The sequence below is a fragment of the Lutra lutra genome, chromosome 16 (assembly GCF_902655055.1).
Source record: "Lutra lutra chromosome 16, mLutLut1.2, whole genome shotgun sequence".
NCBI classification, from domain to species: domain Eukaryota; kingdom Metazoa; phylum Chordata; class Mammalia; order Carnivora; family Mustelidae; genus Lutra; species Lutra lutra.
Window position 1 is genome coordinate 29,819,791 of NC_062293.1, and position 25,990 is coordinate 29,845,780.

Genomic DNA, 25,990 nt, shown 5'->3' on the forward strand with positions numbered 1-25,990 from the left:
TGGGCATGGCACATCCATCCTTCATTTTCCTTCGATTTCTGCCACAGTTCTCCTTGTGGGCAGTCTTCGATGTCATGGGTTGTGCTTTCCCCTCATCCAGGAATTAGCAAAGTGTGGTCGGTGGGCCACATGCAGGCCTTGGTCTATTTTTATGCCACCTATGAACTCAGAAGGTTTTTAAATTTTTAAAATGTTGTTTAAAAAAAAAGAAAAGTTCAGGGGTGTCTGGGTGGCTCAGTCGGCTAAGGGTTTGCCTTTGTGTCAGGTCATGATCTCAGTGTCCTGGGATTGAGCCCCTCATTGGGCTCCCTACTCAGCAGGGAACCTGCTTCTCCCTCTGTCCCTCGCCCCCCCCCACCCCTGCCGCCACTTGTGCTTTGTTTGTCTCTCTCTCTCTCTCTCTCTGTTTCCCTTGCAAATAAATAAAATCTTTTTTAAAAAATTCATTTTGGGAGCCTGGGTGGCTCAGTCGGTTAAATGACTGTCTTCAGCTCAGGTCATGATCCTGGGCGGATTGGGGTCCCTGCAAGTGCTTTTTTTTTTTTTTTTTTTTTTGGAAGATTTTATTCATTTGGGGCGCCTGGGTGGCTCAGTGTGTCAAGCCTCTGCCTTCAGCTCAGGTCATTATCTCAGGGTCCTGGGATCAAGCCCCGCATCAGACTCTCTGCTCTGCAGGGAGCCTGCTTCTCTGTCTCTCTCTGCCTGCCTCTCTGCCTACTTGTGATCTCTCTCTCTCTCTGTGTCAAATAAATAAATAAAATCTTTAAAAAAAATAAAAATAAAAATAAATTAATTAAATCTTTAAAAATTTTTTAAAAGTTCGTGTCTTAAGCTATACCTGTGCAGGCCCACTTCCAGAGATTACTAGGGAGTCAGATAAACCTCTTAAGGAACCTGCACCACCCCCACCCACTATTAAGGAATTTGAGTTTGTGGTACCTCTCAGATACCCAGAGATAAGAAGAGGATTTAAAACCACAGCTTGAGAACATAAAGCCCCAAGTGAGGAGTGGTCAGATCTGGTCTGTACAGGGAATTGAGGACTTTCTACTCACTACAATGGCAGAAGGGAACCCTAAAGGGATAGAAGCTGAAGGACACTATAACTCAATAAGAGAGCGCTTGGGTGGCTCAGTTGGTTGAGCGACTGCCTTCGGCTCAGGTCATGATCCCGGACTTCCAGGATCTCGTCCTGCATCGGGCTCCTAGCTCCTTGGGGAGTCTGCTTCTCCCTCTCACCTTCTCCTCTCTCATGCTCTCTCTCACTCATTCTCTCTCAAATAAATAAATAAAATCTTAAAAAAAATTTTTTTTTTAAGTAAAAAGTAACTTGATAAGATTTTTAAAAGATTCATGTGATGTTGAGATAAGTTCTAAAGAAGTAATACAAAATTCTAGGAAACAGTTGAAGACATCATTTACCACTTATCTTATATAACATTCTGTGTGTGGGAAATGACCTCTGTGGTCAAATAAGTTTGCAAAACTACCTATTATATTTCTCCTCTTGGAGGTTCATAAAGCTTCTTAGTATAGTCTTTACTAAGAAGTCCCTCAGAGTCTATTTTACAAATGTATTTGACCAGAGACTCTACATTGCTGAGCATGTTGGCGTCCTACAGAACATCAACATAATATGCCTTGAGAAACAAATCAATATTTTAGATCAGAGGCTGTAAGTATATTATTTTTAGAATATTTTACAAAGGAACCTCACATCATTTTACTAAGGAATCTTGGGGTTCTTGGCTTTGGACAGATCATTTATTATCTTTGGCCTTTGTTTCTATATGTATAAAATAAAGAGCTAAGAGGATACTTAACAAAGGTAGTATTAATATATCCGATTAGGAGACGAAAAGGAAAATTAATCATTAAATACAGTTCCTATGTATTAATCCTTTTTAAAAAAATCCTCCACTGAAGGTTTTAGGGATAATAAATTTTTTTAAAGGTTTTTATTTTTATTTATTTTTTAAAAGATTTTATTTATTTATTTGATAGAGATCACAAGTAGGCAGAGCAGCAGGCAGAGAGAGAGGGAGAAACAGACTCCCTGCTGAGCAGAGAGCCCAATGCGGGGCTTGATCCCAGGACCCTGGGATTGTGACCTGAGCCGAAGGCAGAGGCTTTAACCCACCAAGCCACCCAGGCGCCCCTATGGATAATAAATTTTGTGACTCCTGATGTGTAATAAGCATGTTAACTAAAATTTAAAAATTAAACACCAAAGTAAGACCGTGGGATGAATAGTATTTTTCAGAAAAGGCCACAGCAATATTTTCCGTCTACATGGGCTTTCCAGAGCTTCTAAAGTGACATGATTTGTGACTTTTCTCCTCTCTTTATCCATCTGTGGCAAACAGTCCATCATTAAAAATGTACGTTGAAGCATCCCCTTTAGATACGTGAATCCAGCTTTATACTGTGTGCCATCCTGGAGAACACAGAAATGGTTTTTGTGCCAGAGTCTTTGGGTACAGATGTTTGATTGCATTTTGCAAGGATGATGCTAATACGCTGTTTGGATGCCAGCACTTAGGGCTGTGTGTTGCCTTGAATAATAAGGAGACTTGGGGTGTAAATCAACATTAGAATACCACTCATGGGCCATTGAAGCTGAATGGGTTCTGGCACCTGACCAGCTTGTTGTATGGAGCCTACTGAATGTGTAACTTTATTTTTCTTTTTATGTTTCTCGTTAGTAACACAAAGAGATCTCATGAGGAGTGCTCTTCTTACATTCTTTTTTTTTTTTTAAAAAAGATTTTATTTATTTATTTGACAGACAGAGATCACAAGTAAGCAGAGAGGCAGGCAGAGAGAGAGGAGGAAGCAGGCTCCCCGCCGAGCAGAGAGCCCGATGTGGGGCTCGATCCCAGGACCCAGGGATCGTGACCTGAGCTGAAGGCAGAGGCTTTAACCCGCTGAGCCACCCAGGCGCTCCCTCTTCTTACATTCTTTTGACAAGAATTGAAAGTTTTTTCTTGTACACTCAATTAGTTCGTAAAAGAAAACTATTTCTCTTCTCACGACACTTCTTGACACCAAGTGTGAGAGGTTTTTTCCCCCCTCACGTTAGACAGTTCTGACATTAACTACCCAGAGTTAGCACAGACCCCACTGGTGAAGGGCTCAGTCCTGGGACACCATCCCCACTTCAGATGCCTGTTGCAAAAATCTGAGAATCCCATACTTCTGACCAGTAAGCGGTAAACGGGGGGTTCCCAGAACCCCCTCCTTTGGTTGGACCGTTTGCTAGAATGCCTCACAGAACTCAGGGAAACATTTATATTTGCTGGTGTTATGAAGGGTACAGATGAATAGTCAGGGACAAGGTCCAGAAGGCTTCCAAGTGCTGCAGGAGCTTTTGTACCCAGGGAGTTGGGATGTAGATGTGTTCACCTATCTGGAAACCTGCTAAACTTCTTGTTTCAGGGTTTTGCGAAGGCTTTATCACATAGACGTGTTGACCGTTACCTCTAATCTTCAGCCCCTCTCCCCACGCAGAAGATGGAGGCTGGAGGTGAACTTCTAAGCTTCTGATTGTGGTTCGTCTCTCTGGTGACCAGCCCCCTTCCAGGAGCCCACCAAGGGTTGCTTCATTAGAACTTAAGATGTTCTTATCACACAGGGAAGTCCCAGGGATTTAGGAGCTCTGTGTCAGGAACCAGGGTCAGAAACCAATACATATATTTCCTATATTACATATAGGTTAGCTATGTGGGTGTCCCAGCTGTGTATGGGCGTGTTTGATCCATCATCCCATCTTGATAGCCTCCAGCCTCTCAACATTACTGTATCTTGACAGATGGGTGCTTTTCAAGCCTTGTACCTTTGTTGCCTCTCCTTCAGCCTTTGAGGGTTTCTCATTTTTTTCTTGGATGCTTAGGCATGTATGTTAAAATAGCATTATATTGTACCCAGCATTTTTTTTTTTTTTTAGGTATTTTGTTATCAGGAAGGTTTTGAGGCTCCTGAGGAGAATACTTTACTGGAAACCAAAAACTATACAGCTCGCTTTTTCTAAAACTTTAAATAAAATTCGCAATAATAATATTCGCAATAATAAATAATATTCGCAATAATAAATAATAAAGAATTAACTAGGGCACCTGGGTGACTCAGTCGGTTAAGTGTCGGCTTTCAGCTCAGGTCATGATCTGGGAGTCTTGGGATCCAGCTACATTGGGCTCCCTGCTCAGCGGGGAACCTACTTCTCCCTCTCCCTCTGCCTATACACCTGCTTGTGCGTACACATGTGCATGCGCTCTCTCTCTTGCTCACGAATCTTTTTGAAGAAATAAAAAGAATTAACCATTTTAAAGTATATGCTGTAGTGGCATCTAGTACGTGCGCAATGGAGCCAGAACTTTTGGAACTAGTTCCAAAAAGCAAACTCCATACCCATTGAGCAGTCTCTCCCCCTTTCCTGTCTTTGCCCAGTTCTACCTACCTGCTTACTGTTTCTGTGAATTTACCTATCCTGGATATTTTATGTAAGTGTAACCATTGACTGCGTGGCTGTCGTGTTTGGTTTCTTTCACTTCTGCATCACTAAACTTGTTTTCAAGGTTCACTCATGTAGCACCTGTCAGAGTTGCATTCCTTTAGTGGATAATATTCCATTGTGTGGATATGCTGCCTCTTATTTATGCATTTATTACTTGATGGACATTTGGGCTGCATTCACCTTTTGGCAATGAATGCTACTATGAACATCCATCCACCAGTTTTTTTTTTGTATTCCTGTGTTCATTTCTTTTGAGTGTGTATACCTAGGAGTAGCATCGCTGAGTTGTATGGTAATTATGACTCTGGGTTTAACTTTTTAAGGAAGTATCAAACTGCTTCCCATGGTGGCTGCACCATTTTACATTCCCACCAACAACGTACAAGAGTTCCAGTTTCTCTGCTTCCTTGCCAACACTTGTTTTTCTCTGGGTTTGTTTGTTTGTTTATTTGTTTTTTTAAATAAATAGCTGTCTAGCAGGTGCGAAGCGGTATCTTACTAGGATTCTGATTTGCATTTCCTAATGACTGATGACACCAAGCATCACTATATAGCTTTTTAAAAGGTAGAATACCTCCTGTCATCCTTGCTTGGAACCATCCAGTGGCTTCCCATCACACTTGGAATAAAACCCCTGACTCCTTATCCTGGCCACAAAGCCCTCCCTGAGCAGCTCCTGCTACCTCTCTTTCTACAGCCCACACATCCCTTCTCTTTGGTCCATTACACTGGCCACTCCTGTTCTGTGGACACACCATTTGTTCTTACTGGGGAGGATTTCGTGTTCGACCATCATGCTCCCCATCTCTTCTAAAGGCCAGCTTTTTCTCGTGACTCTGAGCTGAGTAGGTTACCTCCTCTGAGAAGTCTGTCCTGAGTCCCCAGGCATTGGACTCTTGATTTGACTCCTGCCCCATCACCATTTCATCCTCCCCCTAACTCTCAGATGCTTTTCTTGAACATTTATTCAGCTGCCTCTGCCTTCCAGAATGGAAGCTCCACAAAATTCATCAGACCTAGAGCTCAGCTTCTGGCTCCCAGAGTAGTGCCTGGATATGATATAGTCACTCAATAAAAATAGCTTTGATAAATTAATGTTTTCTTTCCCCAGATTTTATGTAATTTAAAATAAAAATCTTGGGCTCTTGGGTGGCTCCATCGGTTAAGCTAACTGTCTTCCTTCAGCTCAGCTCATGATCTCAGGGTCCTGGGGTGGAGCCCTGCATTTGGCTCCTTGCTCAGTGGGGAGCCTGTTTCTCCCTCTGCCCCACCCCCTACTTTGCACTTGCTCGCTGCCTCTGTCAAAAATAAATAAAAGATAAAAAATAATCTTTGGGGCACATGGGTGGCTCAGTTAGTTAAGTGTCAGACTCTTGATTTCAGCTCAGGTCACGATCTCAGAGCTGTGGGATTGATCCCTGCATCGGGCTCTGTGCTCAGTGCCGAGACTGCTTCACATTCTCTTTCCCTCTCCCACTTGCTCACTCTCTCTCTCCCTCAAAATAAATAAAATCTTTAAAAAAAAAATCTTTATCCTTGCTATGAGAGACTGAATTCTTTTTTTTTTTTTTTCCATTTCAATGGCTGGTTGTCCAAATAACGTTTACTAATAATTCATACCATCTCCATTAATTTCGAACACTCCATCATATTCTGCATTCTAATACAGGGACATCCTTCTGGAGGCTGTTTTGTTTTGTTTGATCTGTTTGTTCAGCTCTGTGCTGGCATCCTACTATTTTAATGATTCTCAGTATGTATTTTCATGCCTTCGTAGGGTTCGTCAGTGAAACAGATGGCATGCTCAATTTAGATAATTTGAGGAGAGTTTAATCAAGGTACTATTTATTCAGCAAGATATTGCAGGGTTTAGGGAAACCACAGGAGCTAGTTCACTATCCTCTGCTATTTTTTTTTTAAGATTTTTTTTTTTACTTATTTATTTGAGAGAGAGACAGTGAGAGAGAGCATGAGCGAGGAGAAGGTCAGAGGGAGAAGCAGACTCCCCATGGAGCTGGGAGCCCGATGTGGGACTCAATCCTGGAACCCCGGGATCATGACCTGAGCCGAAGACAGTCCAACCAACTGAGCCACCCAGGCGTCCCACTATCCTCTGCTATTAACTAATATCCCAAGGCCTAAATAGGCAAGAGGGAAGTTTTGCCAGAACCCAAAGGAGAGAATAATGGAGGTGCTTTTGGTGGAAGGAGTAGAGGGAAATATATCTAGATGTCACTCTCCTTCCTCCCTTCCACTTCCTGCCAGTGGTACTGCTTGCTAGGCAGGGGACTTGGTGAGGTGTTCCCTATCAGCCAGGCCCCAAGGCATGGAATAGGCCAGACTGTGTGGTTGGTGCATCTGGAGCACAAGAAGCATTCAATGCGTAGGAAAACTCTGAATTTCATTGGCTTTTCTTGTATATAAACGTTAGCAGTGGTCACAGTCTTATTATGCAATTTATTAATGTTAAAACCAGCCTCTGTACTTGGAATCTCTCCTGTTTTTGTCTGTGGGTGCTTACCTGCTACTAGCTCTTCTGTTTGTTGGAGCCGGTTCTCTGTCTGTGTCCCTCCGTCTGAGATCTGGTATGTCTGAACTCCCTTCCCAGTTCTTTCAGGCCAAACAATTAGATCCCGAAGCCCCACTACCTAGCCGGGCTCCTGCTCTTTGTGAAACTCGTAGGTGTGAAAACTATTTTGTGTAGTACACACCTTTCCCTGCGGCCATATTGCTCGTGGGCTTTGACCTTCATTGGGGGTGGCCCCAGAATGGGGTACGAAGATTCTGAGCGGTGTCCAGTCTGAGTGTTGTGATGAATGAAGAGTGTCAGCTCTGGTCACAGGGGTGAAACATTGTGGAGCGAGTATTCTTTGCCTTCTTGGCGTTTTACAATTGGCTTTGGGCTACTTTACTCTTACCTTGAAAAGCCTGACTTCCCTGTACCTTTCGTTTCAGTCTTCTGTTTTTGCCTAGCCCTAGTAGAGCAATGAAAGAATGCTTTAGTCTTCTGTAGGAGAAAGCAAGCTCTGATTTTTCGGGGTATTACAGGAGATGGGGCACCTGGGTGGCTCAGTTGGTTAAGCGTCTGCCTTCAACTCAGGTCATGATCCCAGGGTAATGGGATCGAGCCCCACTTCTCATCAGGCTCCTTGCTCAGCAGGGAGCCTGCTTCTCCCTCTCCCTCTGCCTGCAGCTCCCCCTGCTTGTGCTCTCTCTTGACATCTTTCTCTCTCTCTCTGTCAAGCAAAGAAATAAAATATTTAAAAAAAAAAAAAAGTACAACTGGAGAAAGAGTCTAACTTAGTAGAGAAATTTAAAATCAAGTCAGTCTAAAATTTCATCCTATAAGGATAATTTGTTACCAGTTGGGGGGGGGGGACGGGTAAAACAGTAAAATAAAAAGCCCTCCACTGGACACTTAATGTCTCTACCATTCAGAAACTTGGGGAAGGGACTTGCAGTGTCTCTGAGACTATCTTCCTTCCTTTACAGTGGCAAGTCATGGAACTGGAGGGAGAACCTTGTTCACCTGAACCAGTGTTCTATCCATTACACCAACTTGCTTCTCATTTTGAGTCCAGAATTAACTTTCTAGTATAGGTGGCTCACCTGTTTCTTCCTAGCTCTCTAGCTAGGTTGGAAGCAACTTAAAGGCAGTAACCAAGTTGTATGCTTTTAAATCCATACAACTCTGCATGTTTATTTATAGCACATACTTTGCACACTGAATGAGTTCATTAAATTTCTTTTTTTTAAGATTTTATTTATCCATTTGAGAGAGGGTTAGAGCACAAGCAGTGGCAGAGGCAGAGAGGGAGGGAGAAGTAGACTTCCTGCTGAGCTGGGAGGCCAACTGTGGGGTTCCATCCCAGGATATAATGACCTGAGCCGAAGGCAGACGCTTAATCAACTGAGCCACCCAGGTGTCCGGAGTTCATTACATTTCTGTTGAATTGAATGGATTGATGCTCTTTGTTGAAGAATTACTGATTTTAGGACAAAGGAGCTAAGGAGTTACTGAAGACAAAGGCTTTGGGGGAAACAAAGTTTTGATAATATTTGATTAGGAAAAAGGATCAGGATTCTACTGAGTTAATGATCTTTTTGAGTATAATTTTTTTTAAAGACTTTATTTACTTATTTGACAGAGAGAGAGGGATCGCAAGTAGGCAGAGGCAGGCAGAGAGAGGGGGGAAGCAGGCTCCCCGCTGAGCAGAGAGCCCAATGCGGGGCTCGATCCCAGGACCCTGAGATCATGAACCGAGCTGAAGGCAGAGGCTTACCCCACTGAGCCACCCAGGCGCCCCTTGAATATAACCTTGACCATTAATTTATTCAGCTGATATTTGTATAAGGGAAAGGACTATAAGCAAGTGTCGCTGAGAACTGCTCAGTTTTAGGTTGGGAGGGGTAGTTTTTAATTTTTTTTCAGATAAAGATGTTCTCTGGAGCTCCTGCAGTCTGGATAGGGAGGACAGAGAGGGAGGAAATATGTTACGGGCTGATAATAAGAATATCGCCATGCAGATATTATTTCCAGAGAAGGCTTGCAAGAAACACATTTCTTCCCGTTTTCTTTTTCAGGGAAGATGTTCAGGCACTTCTATTTTTCTTTTTATCGAGTTGCACTGTGTTGCTGAAAGTGGGCTGCTTACAGTTGGGAGTTGAAAGTGCAAAAGGACCTCCTTCCTTAATTCCTGAGTCTTCCGTGGAAGACTAAGAGCCATCTGGATGTCAGGAGGAGAAGCCCTTAATGAGCTCTTTTGTTTTGCTCCAAAGACTTTTGAATTGATTGTTAAATTCCCTTGAACTGAGAAGCCTACCTTTGCTTTGATATAGTATTTAAGGGGGGCAATTCCAGGGGCTCTGTGAAGGACATATGTACCAGCAGCTGTTACTCTGTTTTGACTCTCTCCCCCTGTGGTTCCCCACATCCACAGCCCTGCAGGTGCCTGCCATGGAGGATCTTCTGACCCATCCTCTTGGTTCGTGGTGCTTGATCTAGGCTCTTTCCAGGTGACGTGGCCCTCCTCTGAGACAGACATCAATTGCAGAGATCAGAGTGGGCTGGCTTTTGAAGAGGTGTTTCAAATTCTGCTCTGCAAACCTGCTGAGAAATGTGGTGTTCCTTTCATGTTTCCATTCCATCTGTCTTTTGAGAGGGCAAAGAGAGGGTCTTCTTGTGACCGGGGGCTATTGATGTTGGCTGCAAATTCATTTCAAATTAATTTCTACATTTTTGTCACGGGCATCTAACAGCCCCTGTATTTCCTTGATCTTGACATTGCTCTAGCAAGGCTGCCAATGAGCAAGAACAATTTCATTATACTTGGTAATGGGAAAGTTCCCCTTCATCATGGGGGTTTTGTTAAATGCTGTTCTTTTTTCTCTCCTTGGAATAATACTGGGTCCTGAGTAAAGGTGTATTACAGGGTTGTATTAACTATCTAGTTAACTTTCCAGTGATACTTCCTTATGCAATCATTAATACATTTACTGACTACCCACTATATGCCAGACACCCTGGGGTTTCAACTTTACCGTTTCCTATTTTTTTTTTAAAGATTCTTTTTTTTATTTATTTGACAGAGATCACAAGTAGGCAGAGAGGCAGAAAGAGAGTGAGAGGGGTAAGCAGGCTCCCCGTGAGCAGAGAGCCCAACGTGGGGCTCCATCTCAGGACCCTGGGATCACGACACGAGCTGAAGGGAGAGGCTTTAACCCACTGAGCCACCCAGGTGCCCCTACCGTTTCCTATTATTTATTTATTTATTTTTAGATTTTATTTATTTATTTGACAGAGATCACAAGTAGGCAGAGAGGCAGAGAGAGAGAGGGGTAAGCAGGCTCCCCGCTAAGCAGAGAGCCCAATGTGGGGCTCAATCCTAGGACCCTGGGATCATGACCTGAGCTGAAGGCAGAAGCTTTAACCCACTGAGCCACGCAGGTACCCCCCCCCCATTTCCTATTTTTAAAACAACCCTGCAAGATACTTGTTATCCTTTTTTTATAGATGTGTAAAAAGCAAAACAAAACTGAATCTAAAATTTAACTAGATAAATCCCATGTCAGGTATACATATGGGAGTGGCCTTTGGTGTACTGAGTCTAAAAAGTCTGCTCTCTTTGCACTCTTCCAGGAGACCATACGAAAGCCAAATTTAGCCTACCACCTGTCTTTGTTTCATTAGGATATGGCCAAAACCACTTATTTGCATATTACCCAAGGTTGCTTTCATGTTATAATGGCTGAGTTGGGTAGTTGTGTTCTCTGACAGAGAACATATGGTCCACAAAACAGAATATATTTAATACTATCTGGGCCTTTAAGAAAAAAGTTTGCCAAAAAAAAAAAAAAAAAAAAAGTTTGCCAACTTCTGCTGATAGTGGCCCTGTCATTAGCAAATAGGACAGTTTTTCCAGCTGCAGATGGGGGTTACAAAAACCAGAGTCTATCCTTTATCTGTCTTTATTGCTTTTTTGCTTTTCATTTCCCAATGTCTTCTAAATATTTTTGTTAGGATTCCATAGAGGGTAGTGGCTTTTACGTCTGAGTCCAAATGTCAGTGACTAATGCTCTGATGGGTTTATTTAGAGATTTCTTGTCAGGACTCTTGTAATAGATGGTTAGAGATTCTAAATGGTTTTATCTGTCTTTCTTGAGGGGGAAACGAGTCAGATAATGGAATAGTCTGGTGATCTAGCAAGTTCTGTCACTCTCATTTTGAAGGTGTTCTTGCCTCACATTAATGGACTATTATGCTTACAAATTCTAGCTGGGGTGGGTTTGAAGAAATATGAGTATTAGTTATATGCTCCTCAGGCTTGCCTATAAGGATATAAGTTGTAAGGCAGCAGTTTTCAAATTGTCAGTGTACGTAAGAAACACTTCAGGATGCTTACTTAAAAAAAAAAAAAAAAGATTCCCAGACCCGCCTCAGCCCTGGAGATTCTGAATCAGTGTGTCAGCTGTAGGTGCCGTGATGCTTATGAGGAGAAGCTAGTTTGGGGAAGGCAGTCCTGGTTTAATGCAGTGACTCCCAAGTAGTCCTAACGAGGATAGTATCCCTGACATTTTTTTTTTTTTTAAATTTTGGTTCAGTCTACCTTGGAATCTGATACTGTAATTATAAACTTTAAATATTTATTTAAGTAAAACGTAATAGGAAAATTGTGCCACTATAAATGTATTTTAACTACTACTTTCTTCTATCACTGATAGTGACAATAAGCATTTGGTGTTTTATGTAGTGCTTTATAGTCCTAGAGTTCCTCATTTCATATCTCATTTGCTTTTTAGGTCACCTCTTGAGGTAGATGTGGCAACCAGTATAACTTTCATTTATCAAATGAGGAAACTGAGATTTAGAAAACAGGTGATTTCTATATTCTGCAGTTGTAAGCAGTACCTCTAGAATTCCCATATACCAGTTCTAATTTCTAGTGTAGTGTTCTGTGCAGTGTACTGTAGTATTCTTATGACACCTATTTTGGTTTTTAGAGGAAAATATAATCATGTGTAACTCATTGCCTTCTGATAAGAAGGACAAGTGTTACATAATTAAATACTTTGGTAATCTCCTATAGGTGACTCACGGGGGACGTGATCAACCAGCATACACGCATTGGTGCATCAGTTCTTTTTTTTTTTTTTAAGATTTTATTTATTTATTTGACAGACAGAGATCACAAGTAGGCAGAGAGGCAGGCAGAGAGAGAGGAGGAAGCAGGCTCCCTGCTGAGCAAAGAGCCGGACGCGGGGCTCAATCCCAAGACCCTGGGATCATGACCTGAGCCAAAAGCAGAGGCTTTAACCCACTGAGCCACCCAGGCGCCCCTCGATGCATCAGTTCTTAATAGGACTTCCCTAGTGTGGAAAACGAAATGTCTTTCCTTTCTTTGACAGAAACTTTATAAGACAGGTCGGGAGATGCAGGAGAGGATCATGGACCTGCTCATAGTGGTGGAGAATGAAGACGTTACCGTTGAGCTAATTCAAGTGAATGAGGATTTGAATAACGCCCTCCTTGGATGTGAGAGGTGAGCTGATGTGCATCCTCTCCACCCTCTCCCACTTGTAGTTTCTCCCACAGTGACTCGGCATTCTTGTAAGAGTACCTGCTAGGTAAATACTCAGTTAAGATCAAGGCCGCCTTCCTTCCAAGAGAGGGAATGTGGTCCTGGCCTTCTGGGAGGTTGTGATATGGCTTGTAAGAGTAAGGGCACGTCTACTCAGTGCTGGGAGCATTCTTGGGCATTCTCGTGCAGCATAAACATCTGACCACAGCAGGGCCTGGATCTTATTCACCTGATAACGTCTGCAATGAGCACATTGTAGATGCAAACAGATGAACGGTATAAACAGAGCATCTCAGTAAGAGTAAGGTTTATCCTAAGTTCAAGATGGACAAGAACAAAGAACAGTGCAGAGGAGAGGGGAGGACGTTGTATATGAAGAAAACAGTATGTACAACACCAGAGCAGTAGTGAGGATATTTTGTATATGAGCATAGTTATTGTTGTTTTTTAATTTCCATTCAGAAAACTATGAAGGCAAGAATTTTAAGTACTCATCATTTTGTCACTAATGTTTTCATCTTTTTTCTACATTTTTTAATAGTTGTGATCATGTAAAGAACGTACGCTTTTGTTTCTCTCGATTTTATTCACCGTGTAACAAGTATCTTTGTGGTCTGTGCTTTGAATTCCTTTTGATAAGCTGTTATGTTTAAGTGCTCCATAATAGTCTGTGTCTTTCCCAGGTCACTTATTAGGCATCTTAGTTGTTTCTAATTCCTTCATTCATCAAAATAAGAGTCTTATAATCTATTGGAATAGACAAGGCTCTAAGTCAGAAAAACGCCTTTAAGTACAAATAGACACACTTGGAAATTGAAATAAGTGCAGTGAAACAAAGTGCAGGAGGTCTGCTTGGTAAGAGTATCAGCCAGATGTAATCCAAGTGGAGAGGAGGGAGGGGAGTGTTGATGAGAAGTGCAGGTGTGGTGAGTACTGCAAAATGAGTGGGCATAGATGGGACAAGATGCAGAGCAGGAGCTTGGAGGGTTTGTGAAGCTACAGAAAAGCACAAAGGCCTGGGAAGAGAGTGAGCAGTCAGCATCCAACCCCCCACTCCCCACCAGGAGCTGGGGCATGCCTAGACTGACAGGTGACTTTTTCCTCTTTTTTTTTTTTTAAGATTTTATTAATTTATTTGACAGAGATCACAAGTAGGCAGAGAGGCAGGCAGAGAGAGAGAGGGGTGTGGAGGGAAGCAGGCTCCCTGCTGAGCAGAGAGCAGGATGCAGGCTCGATCCCAGGACCCTGAGATCATGACCTCAGCTGAAGACAGAGGCTTTAACCCACTGAGCCACCCAGGTGCCCCTTTTTCCTCTGTCTTAATGTATAAAAATATAGCTTCATGTGGAATCTAACAACAACAACAAAAAAATCCCAACAACAAGAAAAGCAAGAACAACGCAAAACCAACCACGTCCATAGGTACAGAGGAATTCAGTGGTGCTTGCTAGAGACACAGGAGGTGGGAGGTGAGAGGAATGGGGAGACGGGGGTCAAAAGGTTAAAAAAAATTAAAAAAAATAAAGGAACAACCACCAAATGTGGTGTGTGGGCTTTGCCTGGATCCTACTTTGAGCACGCTAACATTAAAAAACATTTAGTTGCTAGTGGGAGAAATTTGAATGGGTGGGATATTAATTAATATTAAAGGCTTAAGGGGAAAAATATAATGGTTAAGTCAGTGGTTAAGCTGAAAAATGTCTTTATTTTTGGAGAACACCTAAAATAGGGATGAAATGTCATAAAGTTATATATTTTAATATATTTACATTAAATAAACAATATATTTAATATAAATGTAAAAAGTTATATAACATAATTTTAAATACTTCAGCAAAAAATACATAAAGCAAATATGGCAAAAGATACACAGTTATCAAACTTAGATGAGGAATAGAGGGGTGTTCAGTATATTGTTCTCTTTGCTTTCCTATAGGTTTGAAAGTTTCCTAATAAGTTAAAGCAAAAGAATCTGAGCTAACAATTAAAATCTTTTTTTGTTTGTTTTTTTGAGGGTTTTTTTGGTGTGTTTTTTTCTGAATTAACAATGTTACCTATATAAAACAACTTATTTCAGTGCTTTTAAAATATTGTATAAAACGGTGTACGTAAATTCACCCAAAGATCCATTATTAGGAACCTGAAAAAAGAAGGGGGAGGAAAGCCCCATAACTCCAGGCAAGTCTCGTGGTCTCTTTCCAAAACTATCCCCAGGACTTCCTGTCCTAGTAATTCTAGAGCATCTGAGCTCCCCACACTTTTTCTAGATCCTCATTTCTCAATAGGAATAATGTTGGCATTGTGGGTGAGACAATGTGTGGACCCTACTTAGTGGTTCATAAGGGAAATAGGGGAACAGGGCTGGATTCAAAAAAAATTTTTTTATGAATCAAATCTTGATGATTTCTGGGAAAACTGCTTACCCTTTTAAGACTTAAGTTTGTTCCTGTCTATTAAAGAGGGTAGTATTAGGGGCACCTGGGTGGCTTGGTGGGTTAAAGAGGATGCTATTACCTCTTTTCAGGGTTTCATTTTTGTTTTGAGAACTAAATGAATTAATGTATATAAAAGCACCTTGGGGAGTGCTAGCATGTTGACACTCATTAAATATTAATTTCTCCCTCCTCCCCATTAGTATCCCACTGGGCCATTTAACTTACTGGTTAGATTTTTCTGTTGACCCATGAATGAACCAAGAGAATCAGTGACATAAAACCAGTAGCTGTGAAATGAGTTTTTTCCTTCACCGTCTCTTATGTACTACCTTATCAGAGACCACAGGCCCTTCATATGAAAAGATGACTGTGCATTGACTGAGCATGTGAGCCCAGCAACCAGTGTTGTCTGAGCACTGAACAAACTCAACTTCTTGCCTTTTGTTTTGTGCGGCATAAATCTTGGTTAAGTGGGAAGATAGCTCAGGAAGACCACATGACTGTCAGCAGAGTGCTGCCTTCTGGTTTTCATTTTGGCGAATTCTATTACAAACCATTAAGACCATGGACTAATAACTTCTGAAGGGGAATGTCTAGATATCAAGAGATTGGGTTCCTTCTGTGAATGGCCCCTTCCGGTTCAGCTCTGAACCATGTGTGCCAAAAGCAACTGCAGTCAACTGTGGGACAGAAACACTTAAGTCTGAAGCTTCAGAGAAAAATGTTTTGCCTCTGGAAAAGATCATAGTCTTGGTGTATTAGTTTCCTATAGCTGTAACAAATCATCACAAATTTAGTGGTTCAAAACAGCATAAACATATTACCCTACAGTTCGGTGAGAGTCCAAAAATGGGTCTTGCCAGGCTAACATCGTGGTGTCAATAGGGGTACGTTCGTTTTTGGAGGCTCTAGAGGAGAATCCATTTGCTTAACTTTTGCAACTTCTCAAGGCTGCCCACTCTCCTTGGCTCATGACTCCTTTCCACCATCTTCAAAGCCAACATCGTCTTGCTGAGTTTTTTAATATTGTATCATTCTTGCTTCCTCTTCTGCCTGTCTCTTCACATTTAAGGGCCTTTGTGGTTACATTGCTCATCTGTACAGTCCTGGCTAATCTCCCTATTAAGGTCTTCCTATTAAGGCAACCTTCCATATGCCTTCCAAGCTTACACATTCACTGTTCCAGTGGTAGGATATGGATATCTCGGAAAGGGGGAATCTCCATTCTTTTCATCAGTCTGCCTTCTGTTCCCCCAAAGATTCTCATCCATCCATGTGCAAAATACATTTGCCCTATTCCAACATCCCCTAAAATCTCTGCTCATTACATCTAGAGAAGAGTTGTGCAAATAAGAAAACAGAAGTTTGTTGCTCGAGGGTTGATCTGTGAGGGTGGTTCATACCCAGCACATAACTAGTGTACAAGAAGCTAGTGCCATAAGGAGGTGGAGGAAAAAACGTGTTTTAGAAAGGGAAAAATCTTTAAACCTAAGTGCATGTTCTAATTTAGTATGTTTCTAAGGCAACTCTTAGTTTGCAAAGCATTTCTGCATTAATCCACCTGTATTATCTTTCTAGGGGTCACCCCTGAAAATAACTTTCTGAGGAAATGCTTCAAATGCTCCTATCCTCTTTTAGCAGGTAGAGAACTGAGGATCAGAAGTTATATCCATGATCCTACAGTTTTGTGATAATAAAGCTGACACTTGATCCTTGGACTACTGCCTTCAACTTCACTATTCTTTCAAAATTATTATTCATTTATTTATCTGCCTTTATTCCCAGTGTACGAGCAATGTAAAATTGTAAAGTTCAATATTTTTAGTAGATATCAGGTGTCATAAAAATCAAGAGAAACAATGAAAATAGGTTGTATTTGAATTTTTATGGAACAGTATTTATAATGGCGGGATTGGAAACAAGTTAAATATTTAAGAGTAGTTAAATGTGGGGACGCTGGGTGGGTTAGTCGATTAAGCATCTGACTTCATCTCAGGTCATGATCTCAGGGTCCTGGGATTGAGCCCTGTGTTGGACTCTACACTCAGTGGGGTGTCTGTTTCTCCCTCTCCCTCTCTCCCTCTGCCTCTTCTTCTGCTCATGTGTGCTCTCTTTCTTTCTCTCTCAAATGGATAGATAAAATCTGTTTGGTTGGTTGTTTGTTTCCCAAAAAAAAAGGTAGTTAGATGTGTGCTATGTTCATAAGGTAAAATATGCAGCCACTAAAAATTGCATTTCTGAATAACTGGGAAATGCTCACAACACAACTGAATTAGGATACAGAACTATGTGAAATATAATCTCAAATAAGTTTAAAAATAGGTTAATTTACAGAAAAAGATACTGCAAGGAAATACATCGTGGTATTAATAGGGACCATTTCTAGGTGATGGAATTACAACTAGTTGTTTGTTTGTTTTTTAAGATTTCATTTATTTATTTGAGAGAGAGAGAGAGAGTGATCGCATGAGCCAGGGGTGGGGGTGGGGAAGGGCAGAGGAGAGAGAGAGAACCTCAAGCAGACTTCACGCCCAACACGGAGCCTGATGTGGGGCTTGATCTCATGACCCAGAGATTACAACCCAAGCCAATTATCAAGAGTCAGATGCTCAACCAACTGAGCCATCCAAGCACCCCTATTACTAGTTTTTAATATATATTCATTTTCTCACAGTTTTCTCTAAAGGCATTACTACCCTTATAAAATGGAAAGAAATTTTTTTTAAGTTATTAACATACTTTATTGGGAGTCAGTGGGGATGAGGCTGATTATCTTTGTTCCTGAATAGTTGCATGTTAATAATTTTTTAAGGATTATAGCATGTTCATATATTTTTTCTTTCAAATACTTATATTTTTCTAACTCAAACAGATTCACTCGGAACCAACAAAGGATTTTGGAGCAGAATAGGAACCAGAGGGAAGATGCTAATGTAAGTGAACAGAAATGTTATAAAAAACAATTGAACATTTTACAAATTGTAGGGAATGAGGCTTACCTAAAACAAGTCTTAAAACAGAGGAGACATTCGTTAACAATTTGGAGTGGTTTTGGTGGTTGGTATTTGCCTTAACAATTCGATATTATTAAGCTACTAGTGAGAGGTCTTAAAAAGATTGTCTGATTAAGCAGCAACTCACGTAGATGGTGAGATGCGATTAGTACGAGTGTTGCCTGTTGAATAGAGTTCTCCTTCAAGATGCATCCAAATAGGATTTTCCTTTAAAAAAAAAAAAAAGTCCCTGGGGAGAAAGCCATGATAAACTACCTGACATTTTTTTCTGAATTGTGTTTTTGTTTGTTTTCAGACTACCAGTGAACCTTCTGCCCCATCCTGTGATCTCTTGGACCTTAGGCTTAGTCCTCCAATGCCTAGGGCCACTCTGGGAGAACTCAACACCGTGAATGCTCAGCTTTCAGACTTAAGTAAATAAGCACATGGGCCTTTCAGACCAGCAGAAGAGCTTGATGTGAAACAGTTCTGCTTGGTTTCATGATTAAATGCAACCTGGGAAGGACTGAAGTCCGTTTGAATATCAGAGAACTGTATCAGGAGATGTAATTATTCCTTGGCAAATGGTTGGGTCAAACCCAGAAGTGGGATATATGGGAGGGGGATCCTGAAACTCATCCTCTAGCTTAGAATCTCATCAAATTCACCTGGTCTACTTTTATAGAGGTGGTTCAACATCATGGCCAAACTTAAAACCACTCTGTACCACACACTATGACCTTTGGGTTTCTCTGCTATGCTACAGCATTAGGTAAGGGAATATTTTTGATGCTGATAGAGAAAGTCAGGAATTAGGAGGACTGACCTACATGGTGGTGAAATGTGGAGGAAAAAAAAACACAGGTTTTTGAGGTAGAAGTCCAAGTTGAAATCCTCTGTCTGCCACCTTATAGCTACCCAACCTTTGAGACTTTCCTACTTTGGGGTGTCTCAGGATTATAGGAAGTAGAGAGCTTGGGGAGAAGAGGGTAGAGCTCCATATATGCCCTGGCTTTTTACTTTTGTGCCTGAGAGAACAAGACACACAAAATTCCTTCCATTCTAGATCAGTTTGGGATTTCAGAAAACCCAATATAACATTTGTTACCTTCACAACATCCTTTTTTTTGTTGCAGTATTTCTCTTTCCAGTTACCATTTAATAATGTCCTTTAATTTCTGTTTGAGGAAATGATTTTACGGTGGCAGAAATATCTGTTTTGTTTTGTTTTTAATGTGGAAAATTGAGCAGAATAACTGAATGACAAAATATTTTTAAAGCCAAACAAGTCCATTTTGTGTTCTAGATTTTAGCTCTCCAAGTCCTGCCGTAACAAACAACTTGAACCCCAGTCTTCGTCCACAGGTGGATTTGCTAGCCTTGGAAAATATGGAAACACCCTTGTAAGTATGTCCAGTAATACCACAGAGGTAATACCATCTTCTTCTGATTCCTTATATTTAAGAAAGTATGACATAAGAGGAAAAGTAGAGAGTTGGGAATCAGACAGTCTTGAGTTAGAATCTCAGCTCTGCTTCCTACCAGCTGCGTGACCCTGGATGAGAAACCTCACCAGGGTGAACCTTCATTTTTCTTCTGAGAATACTTCCTAGGGTTCTTGCAAAGAATCCTTGAGATGCTATATGTACCCCCTAATACAGCAGTCTAGGTGGTAAGCCTTCCAAAAATTATTTATTTTTCAGTGGTAACAGGAAGTGGGGGAAGAACAAGGGGAATTGAATGACAAGGGAGGTAAAACAAAAAAATGGCCACACGAATTATGGAGCACTTGCCATGTGCCAGGCACTTTGCTAAGCTGTGTTCGTTTATTCCATTTAATCTTTGAAAAAACTCTTGCATCTATGCTGTTGTCATTATGCCGATTTTACAGAAGAGGAGGCTGAGATTTAGGGAATAGAAACGGCCCAAATTCATAAGCTGTGAAGAAGCAGGTCAGATGAATTGATAGGTCACCAGAAAAGAGAGATGGATGGCCCATAAACAGAGGCAGTGATGCTCAACCTTACTTAAAATTGTGGAAGTATAAATTAAACTACAGTGACTTTTTATTTTTCACCTCACAGATTGGTAAGAGTCTGAATGTTAACGGACTTTACTGGCTGTGGAAAGACAGGTGCTATCATAAAATTACGCAATTCTTATGAGGGGCAAGTGGTAATATCTGTTACAATTATAAATGCATTTGTCTTCTAACCCACCATCTCATTTCTAGGAATTCATACTTGCTTATGCAAAATGAAGGGTTCACAAGATTATTCTTGACAACATTTGGGCGTAGCTAATAATTGGAAATGACTCAACTATGCATCAGCTGTGGCCTAAATATCTACACAATATATTATTACACAACCAGGGGACAAAAGTAGACTCTGTGAGGAACGATCACCAATATATTATGATGAAGTGAAAAAGTGTGCAAAGTAATGTATGTATACTTTCTTACATTTGCATAAGAAAGTAAGAAATAATGTAAACATTTGCCTCTTTGTGTTAAGAAACACAAGAAGGATGCAGAAGAAACGGAAAAAGGCACAATTCCCTTAAGGTCAAGGAGAAGCTGGATACACTAGATATAGCAAAAAATAACAGAAGTTGGATTTTCTGTATGAAAGGCTGGGTTTTTTTTTTTTTTTCCTTTTAAATGTAGTATTTTAGGTAATAGACAGTGGATTTCCATGATTCAGGTATCAAAATGATATAAAAAGATCTGCAGGGTCGGCTCTCTGCTCAGCAAGGAGCCTGCTTCCTCCTTTCTCTCTGCCTGCCTCTCTACCTACTTGTGATCTGTCTGTCAAATAAATAAATAAAATCTTTAAAAAAAAAAAAAAAAAGATCTGCAAGGACAGTACTTGATCTCACCCCACCCCATTGCTTCCCCTTATGTCACATCTTGCTCCTACCCTGGTAGCCACTTTCTTACTTGTCCTTCCAAACTGTCTTTGAGTAAATAATGAATATGATTTTTTTCTCCTTTATTAAATGCAGCATACTCATACTCTACATACCCCTGTGAACCTTGCATTTGTTTTTCACTCACCATAGCTTGGCATATCTTGATAAAAATACATGGGTTTTCACATCAGTGGATTTAGACATGTTTTTAGAGTTGCCCAGTGTTTGTACTCAAGCACTGAATTACTTTTCTACTTAAAAGGAGTGGGGGCCAGAGGCAGAGAAGGGAAATAAGAAAGAAGAATCAAAATGGGAAGAAAGAGAAAAGGGAAGGAGGGGACTGAGGAAAGCTTCATGTGTTGGGAAAGAATAGTGTCAGTGGCTGTGTTGTAAACGACTAGTCGGTTGGTACCATCACATAACTGTGATGCAAGTGATGCTGCAATGATGTAGGCAGATTTCCAGGAATTTGCTTAGTAAATAATGTGATCCAAAGTAACTGATTCTGTTTTCCTTTATCCTGCAAATCGTGTTGTGTAATGAGAATTGACTATATAGATGAAATCCAGTTATAAAAATGTCTCTATAAAGCTTATAAAAAGATCAAATCCTACCTAATAGCTGCTTGTTTTAATCTGTAGTATCAGGGATCTTTAGTGTGCATAAAAATCACTTGGGGGTTATTAAAAAGTAAAATTGCTGGCCCCCAAAATTCTGACTCAGTAGTAGGACTGAGTAGGACTACTACTCAGTAGTACTGAGTAGGACTCAGTAGTAGGACTCCTCAGTTGTTGGTTTTGTTTTTTTTTTTTAAGATTTTATTTATGTATTTGACAGACAAAGATCACAAGTAAGCAGAGAGGCAGGCAGAGAGAGAGGAGGAAACAGGCTCCCTGCTGAGCAGAGAGCCCTGATGCAGGGCTCCATCCCAGGACTCTGGGATCATGACCTGAGCCAAAGGCAGAGGCTTTAACCCACTGAGCCACCCAGGACTCCTTAGTTTTAAAAAGCATCCCAGGAGAATCATAAAGCAGTACTTTGCTGATCATACATTAGAAACCCTATAATGGTTGTCCACCCAACATCCAGATATCAAAATAATTATAGTTCTTAGAATTCACTGGAATAAAAGATAACGTGTAATATCAATGTTTTGTTTTTTAAACTAAGACTTTTGTATCCATTTTCTAGTTTTCGGAAGGGCTTATACCTGAGTGAAACTATAATAGTGTCAGGAATTGAAGCACTAAAGTTACCTAATGTGTGTACTGTGGGTTAAATACTGTGCCAGAGATCACACATGAAAGGCAAAATTAGCCATCAAAAATATGTTAGAGTCTTGAGAATTTTCTACCCCTCTGTGTTTGTTGTTCACCACCACAGAACAAATGAGTGATGGAATTATTCTAACAGAAACGAATCTTGAAAAACCATGATTGTGGGATAAAGTATAATAGGTCATATTTATTGTCCACTTACTATCCGGCAACAGACTAACAAGAATAAGTAAGGTTGACTAAATTACTTACTAGTGCTCCTTATAGGACTGGGAGGTAGATATACCATCATTCTCATTTCTTCAAAAGTGAAGAAACCAAGGCTGAAGATTAACCTGCCCAAAGGTGTTGCAAATTCAAGTGGGTCAAGGATTCAAATTCAAGTGGGTCTGATTCCAGTGCCTGCTTTCTTCTTTTTTTTTTCTCTGCTTTAATTAATTTTATTTTTGAAATTTCCATAAGGTGAAATTTCACCTATTTAAAATTGTTTTTCTTTGGTGTGTGGGCCTATGAATTTTAACATATGTCTAGATCATGTAACCACCACTACAGAATACAGGGTGGTTCTTCACCCCCCAATTCCCTTGTGGCATTTCTTTATAGTTATACTGTCCCACACTCACCCCCCCGCAACACACCCAGCAACCACCAGTCTGTTCTCTGTCCCTGTAGTTTGTCTTTTCAAACATGGCATCTAAATAGAATCATACAGTGTGTCCTATTTCTAGAAAACGTTGTGTAAAATTGGCATTTGCTTCATATATTCTGAAGTTCTATTATTAAGTGCATGTGCATTCAGTATTGCTGTGTCTTCTTTGTGAATTGACCCTTAAAGCATTGTATCATCTCCTTTTCATCCCTTCTGATTTTCTTTGCCCTGATGTCTACTTTGATATTAATATAGCCACTCTAGCTTGCTTTTGATTAGTGTTTGTGTGGCGAATTGTCTTTCATTTTTTTACTTTTAACTATATAAAAATATTTGAGGGGCACCTGGGTGGCTCAGAGGGTTAAAGCCTCTGCCTTAGGCTCAGGTCATGATCCCAGAGTCCTGGGATCAAGTCCTGCATCGGGCGGTCTGCTCTGCGGGGAGCCTGCTTTATCCTCTCTCTCTGCCTGCCTCTCTGCCTACTTGTGATCTCTGTCTGTCAAATAAAAATATTTGAACTGCATTTCTTGTAGATAGCATATAGTTGGTTCATGCCTTTCTATGTACTCTTGTAATTTCTGTCTTTAACTGTACATTTAGACCATTTACATTTAATGTAATTAGGTTTGGATTTAGGTTTAACATTATGTAACTTACTTGCTCTCTTTGTTGTTGTTTTTTTCTGTTTCCTCCTTACTGCAGTCTTTTGGATTGTTTGAATGTTTTCATTATTCCATCTTATCTATTATGAGTTTGACTGTAATTCTGTGTAGTTTGTTATGAGGAGGGAGGAGAATGGTTGCTCTAAGGATTGCAATGTACATAATATTTTAGTCCAAGTACACCCAATATTTTACCACTTAAAGTAAAAGGTAGGAAATTTAGAGATCCTCCATTTATATTGTAGTTATTGTATATATCCACATTGAAAAAAACCCCAAGACAATGTTATACTCTTTGTGTGCAACCTCAAGTATATTTTAAAGAACTCAAGAAGAGGAACCCACCCAATATTTGCCGTTTCTGTTGATCTTCTTTTATTTTCTTATATGATTTCCGTTCTCTCTGAAGAATTTTCTTTAGCGATTCTTTTAGAGCATGTTTACTGGCAGTGAAAAATCTCCTTTTACTTCATGTGAGAATGTCTTTACTTCATCATTGTTTCTGAGGGATGTTTGCAATGGATACAGAATTCTGGCTTGATGAGTTGTTTTGTTTTTTTTTCTTTCAGTTTTCAAACTTCTTCCACCCTCTTCTGGCCTATGTGGTTTCTTTTTTTTTTTTTTTAAATATTTTATTTATTTATTTGACAGAGAGAGATCACAAGTAGACAGAGAGGCAGGCAGAGAGAGAGAGGGAAGCAGGCACCCTGCTGAGCAGAGAGCCCGATGCGGGACTCGATCCCAGGACCCCGAGATCATGACCTGAGCCGAAGGCAGCGGCTTAATCCACTGAGCCACCCAGGCGTCCCTGGCCTATGTGGTTTCTAATGAGAAGTCTATATGCACTCACATCATTGTTTTCCTATAGATAATATGTTGTTTTCTCTGTGTTACACTTTAAGAATTTTTTTTCCCTAATTTTGAACAGCTTAATTATGATATGTCTGGACATGGATTTCTTTTGGTTTATTCTGTTTGGGATTTGCTGAGAGTGTTCATTTCCTATGGCTGCCATCCAAAAAAAAAAAAAAATCACCACAAACTTGGTGGTTAAAAACCACAGGTATTAATTTTCTCATACTTCTATAGGCTAGAAACCTGAAATCTGCAGGGCCACACTCTCTGCAGGACTCTTAGAGACTAGCAGCATTCTTCATTCTTCTAGCTTCTGGTGACTGTTAGCACTTTTTTTTTTTTTGCTTCCTTGGCTTGGCCCACATCACTCCACTTTCTGCTTCTACTTTCATGTTGTCTGATCTGTGTGTTTCAAATCTCCCTCTGCTTTTTTCTTTAAGATCACTTGTCATTGGACTTAAGGCTCATTCAATTAATATAATTCAATTAATATAATATTAATATAATCTCAAGATCCTTAGCTTAAAAATATCTGAAAAGATCCATTTCCAAATCAAGTCACATTCACAAGTTCCAGGAATTAGGACAAGGAGATACCTTTTGCGGGTGGGGCACCATTCAACCTACTATACTGCATTTCTTGAATCTGTGGGTCTATGTCTTTCACCGGATTTGTGAAGTTTTCAAACTTATAGTTCAAATACTTGCTCAACACTACATGTTCTACTGTTCCTCTGGGACTCTTGATGACACAAATATTAGATCTGGTATCATTGTCTGGTAAATGCCTAGAGTTCTGTTCCTTACTTTTTTCACTCTTTTTCTGTTTTGTTTTGTTTTGTTTTGTTTTTCCTTAAGATAGGATAATTTCTGTTGATTTAAGTTCAAGTATGCCTATTTTTTTACATAAATAAATCTTTTTTTTAAGTTCAATTAATTAACATAAAATATGTTATTAGTTTCAGAGTTAGAGTTCCGTGATTCATCAGTCTTATATAATACCCAGTGCTCATTATGCCCTCCTTAATGTCCATCACCCAATTATCCCCCATGCAGCCCCCTCTCCAGCAACCCTCAGTTTGTTTTCTATGTTTAAGAGCCTCTTATGGTTTGTCTCCCTCTCTGATTTCATCTTGTTTTATTTTTCCCTCCCTTCCCCTATGATCCTATTTTGTTTTTTAAATTCTACTTATGAGTGAGATCATATGATAATCATCTTTCTCTGATTGACTTATTTCGCTTAGTGTAATACCCTCTAGTTTCACTATGTCATTGGCAAATGGCAAGATTTAAATTTTTTGGTGGCTGAGTACTATTCCATTGTATATATGTGTCACATTTTCTTTATCCGTTCATCTGTCGATGGACATCTGGGCTCTTTCCATACTTTGACTATTGTGGAAACTGCTGCTATAAACATGGGGGTGCATGTGCCCCTTCTTTTCACTACATCTGTATCTTTGGGGTAAATACCCAGTAGTGCAATTGCTGGGTTGTAGGATAGCTCTACTTTCAACTTTTTGAAGAACCTCCATACTGTTTTCCAGAGTGGCTGCACCAGTTTGCATTCCCACCAACATTGTAGGAGGGCTCCCCTTTCTCTGCATCCTCACCA

At 40.4% G+C, this 25,990-nt stretch overlaps 1 protein-coding gene across 2 annotated transcripts in view; it reads left to right on the top strand.

The window, feature by feature from the left end:
• The window catches only part of TOM1L1 (target of myb1 like 1 membrane trafficking protein), a 59,696-nt gene that overhangs the window by 19,598 nt on the left and 14,108 nt on the right, over positions 1–25,990 (top strand). For both annotated transcript variants that reach the window (XM_047706532.1, XM_047706531.1), the window contains exons 8-11: positions 12,419–12,552; positions 17,899–17,959; positions 18,336–18,453; positions 19,326–19,422. In XM_047706532.1, coding sequence (XP_047562488.1) covers positions 12,419–12,552; positions 17,899–17,959; positions 18,336–18,453; positions 19,326–19,422 — 410 coding nt within the window. The remainder of the gene's footprint in view (positions 1–12,418; positions 12,553–17,898; positions 17,960–18,335; positions 18,454–19,325; positions 19,423–25,990) is intronic.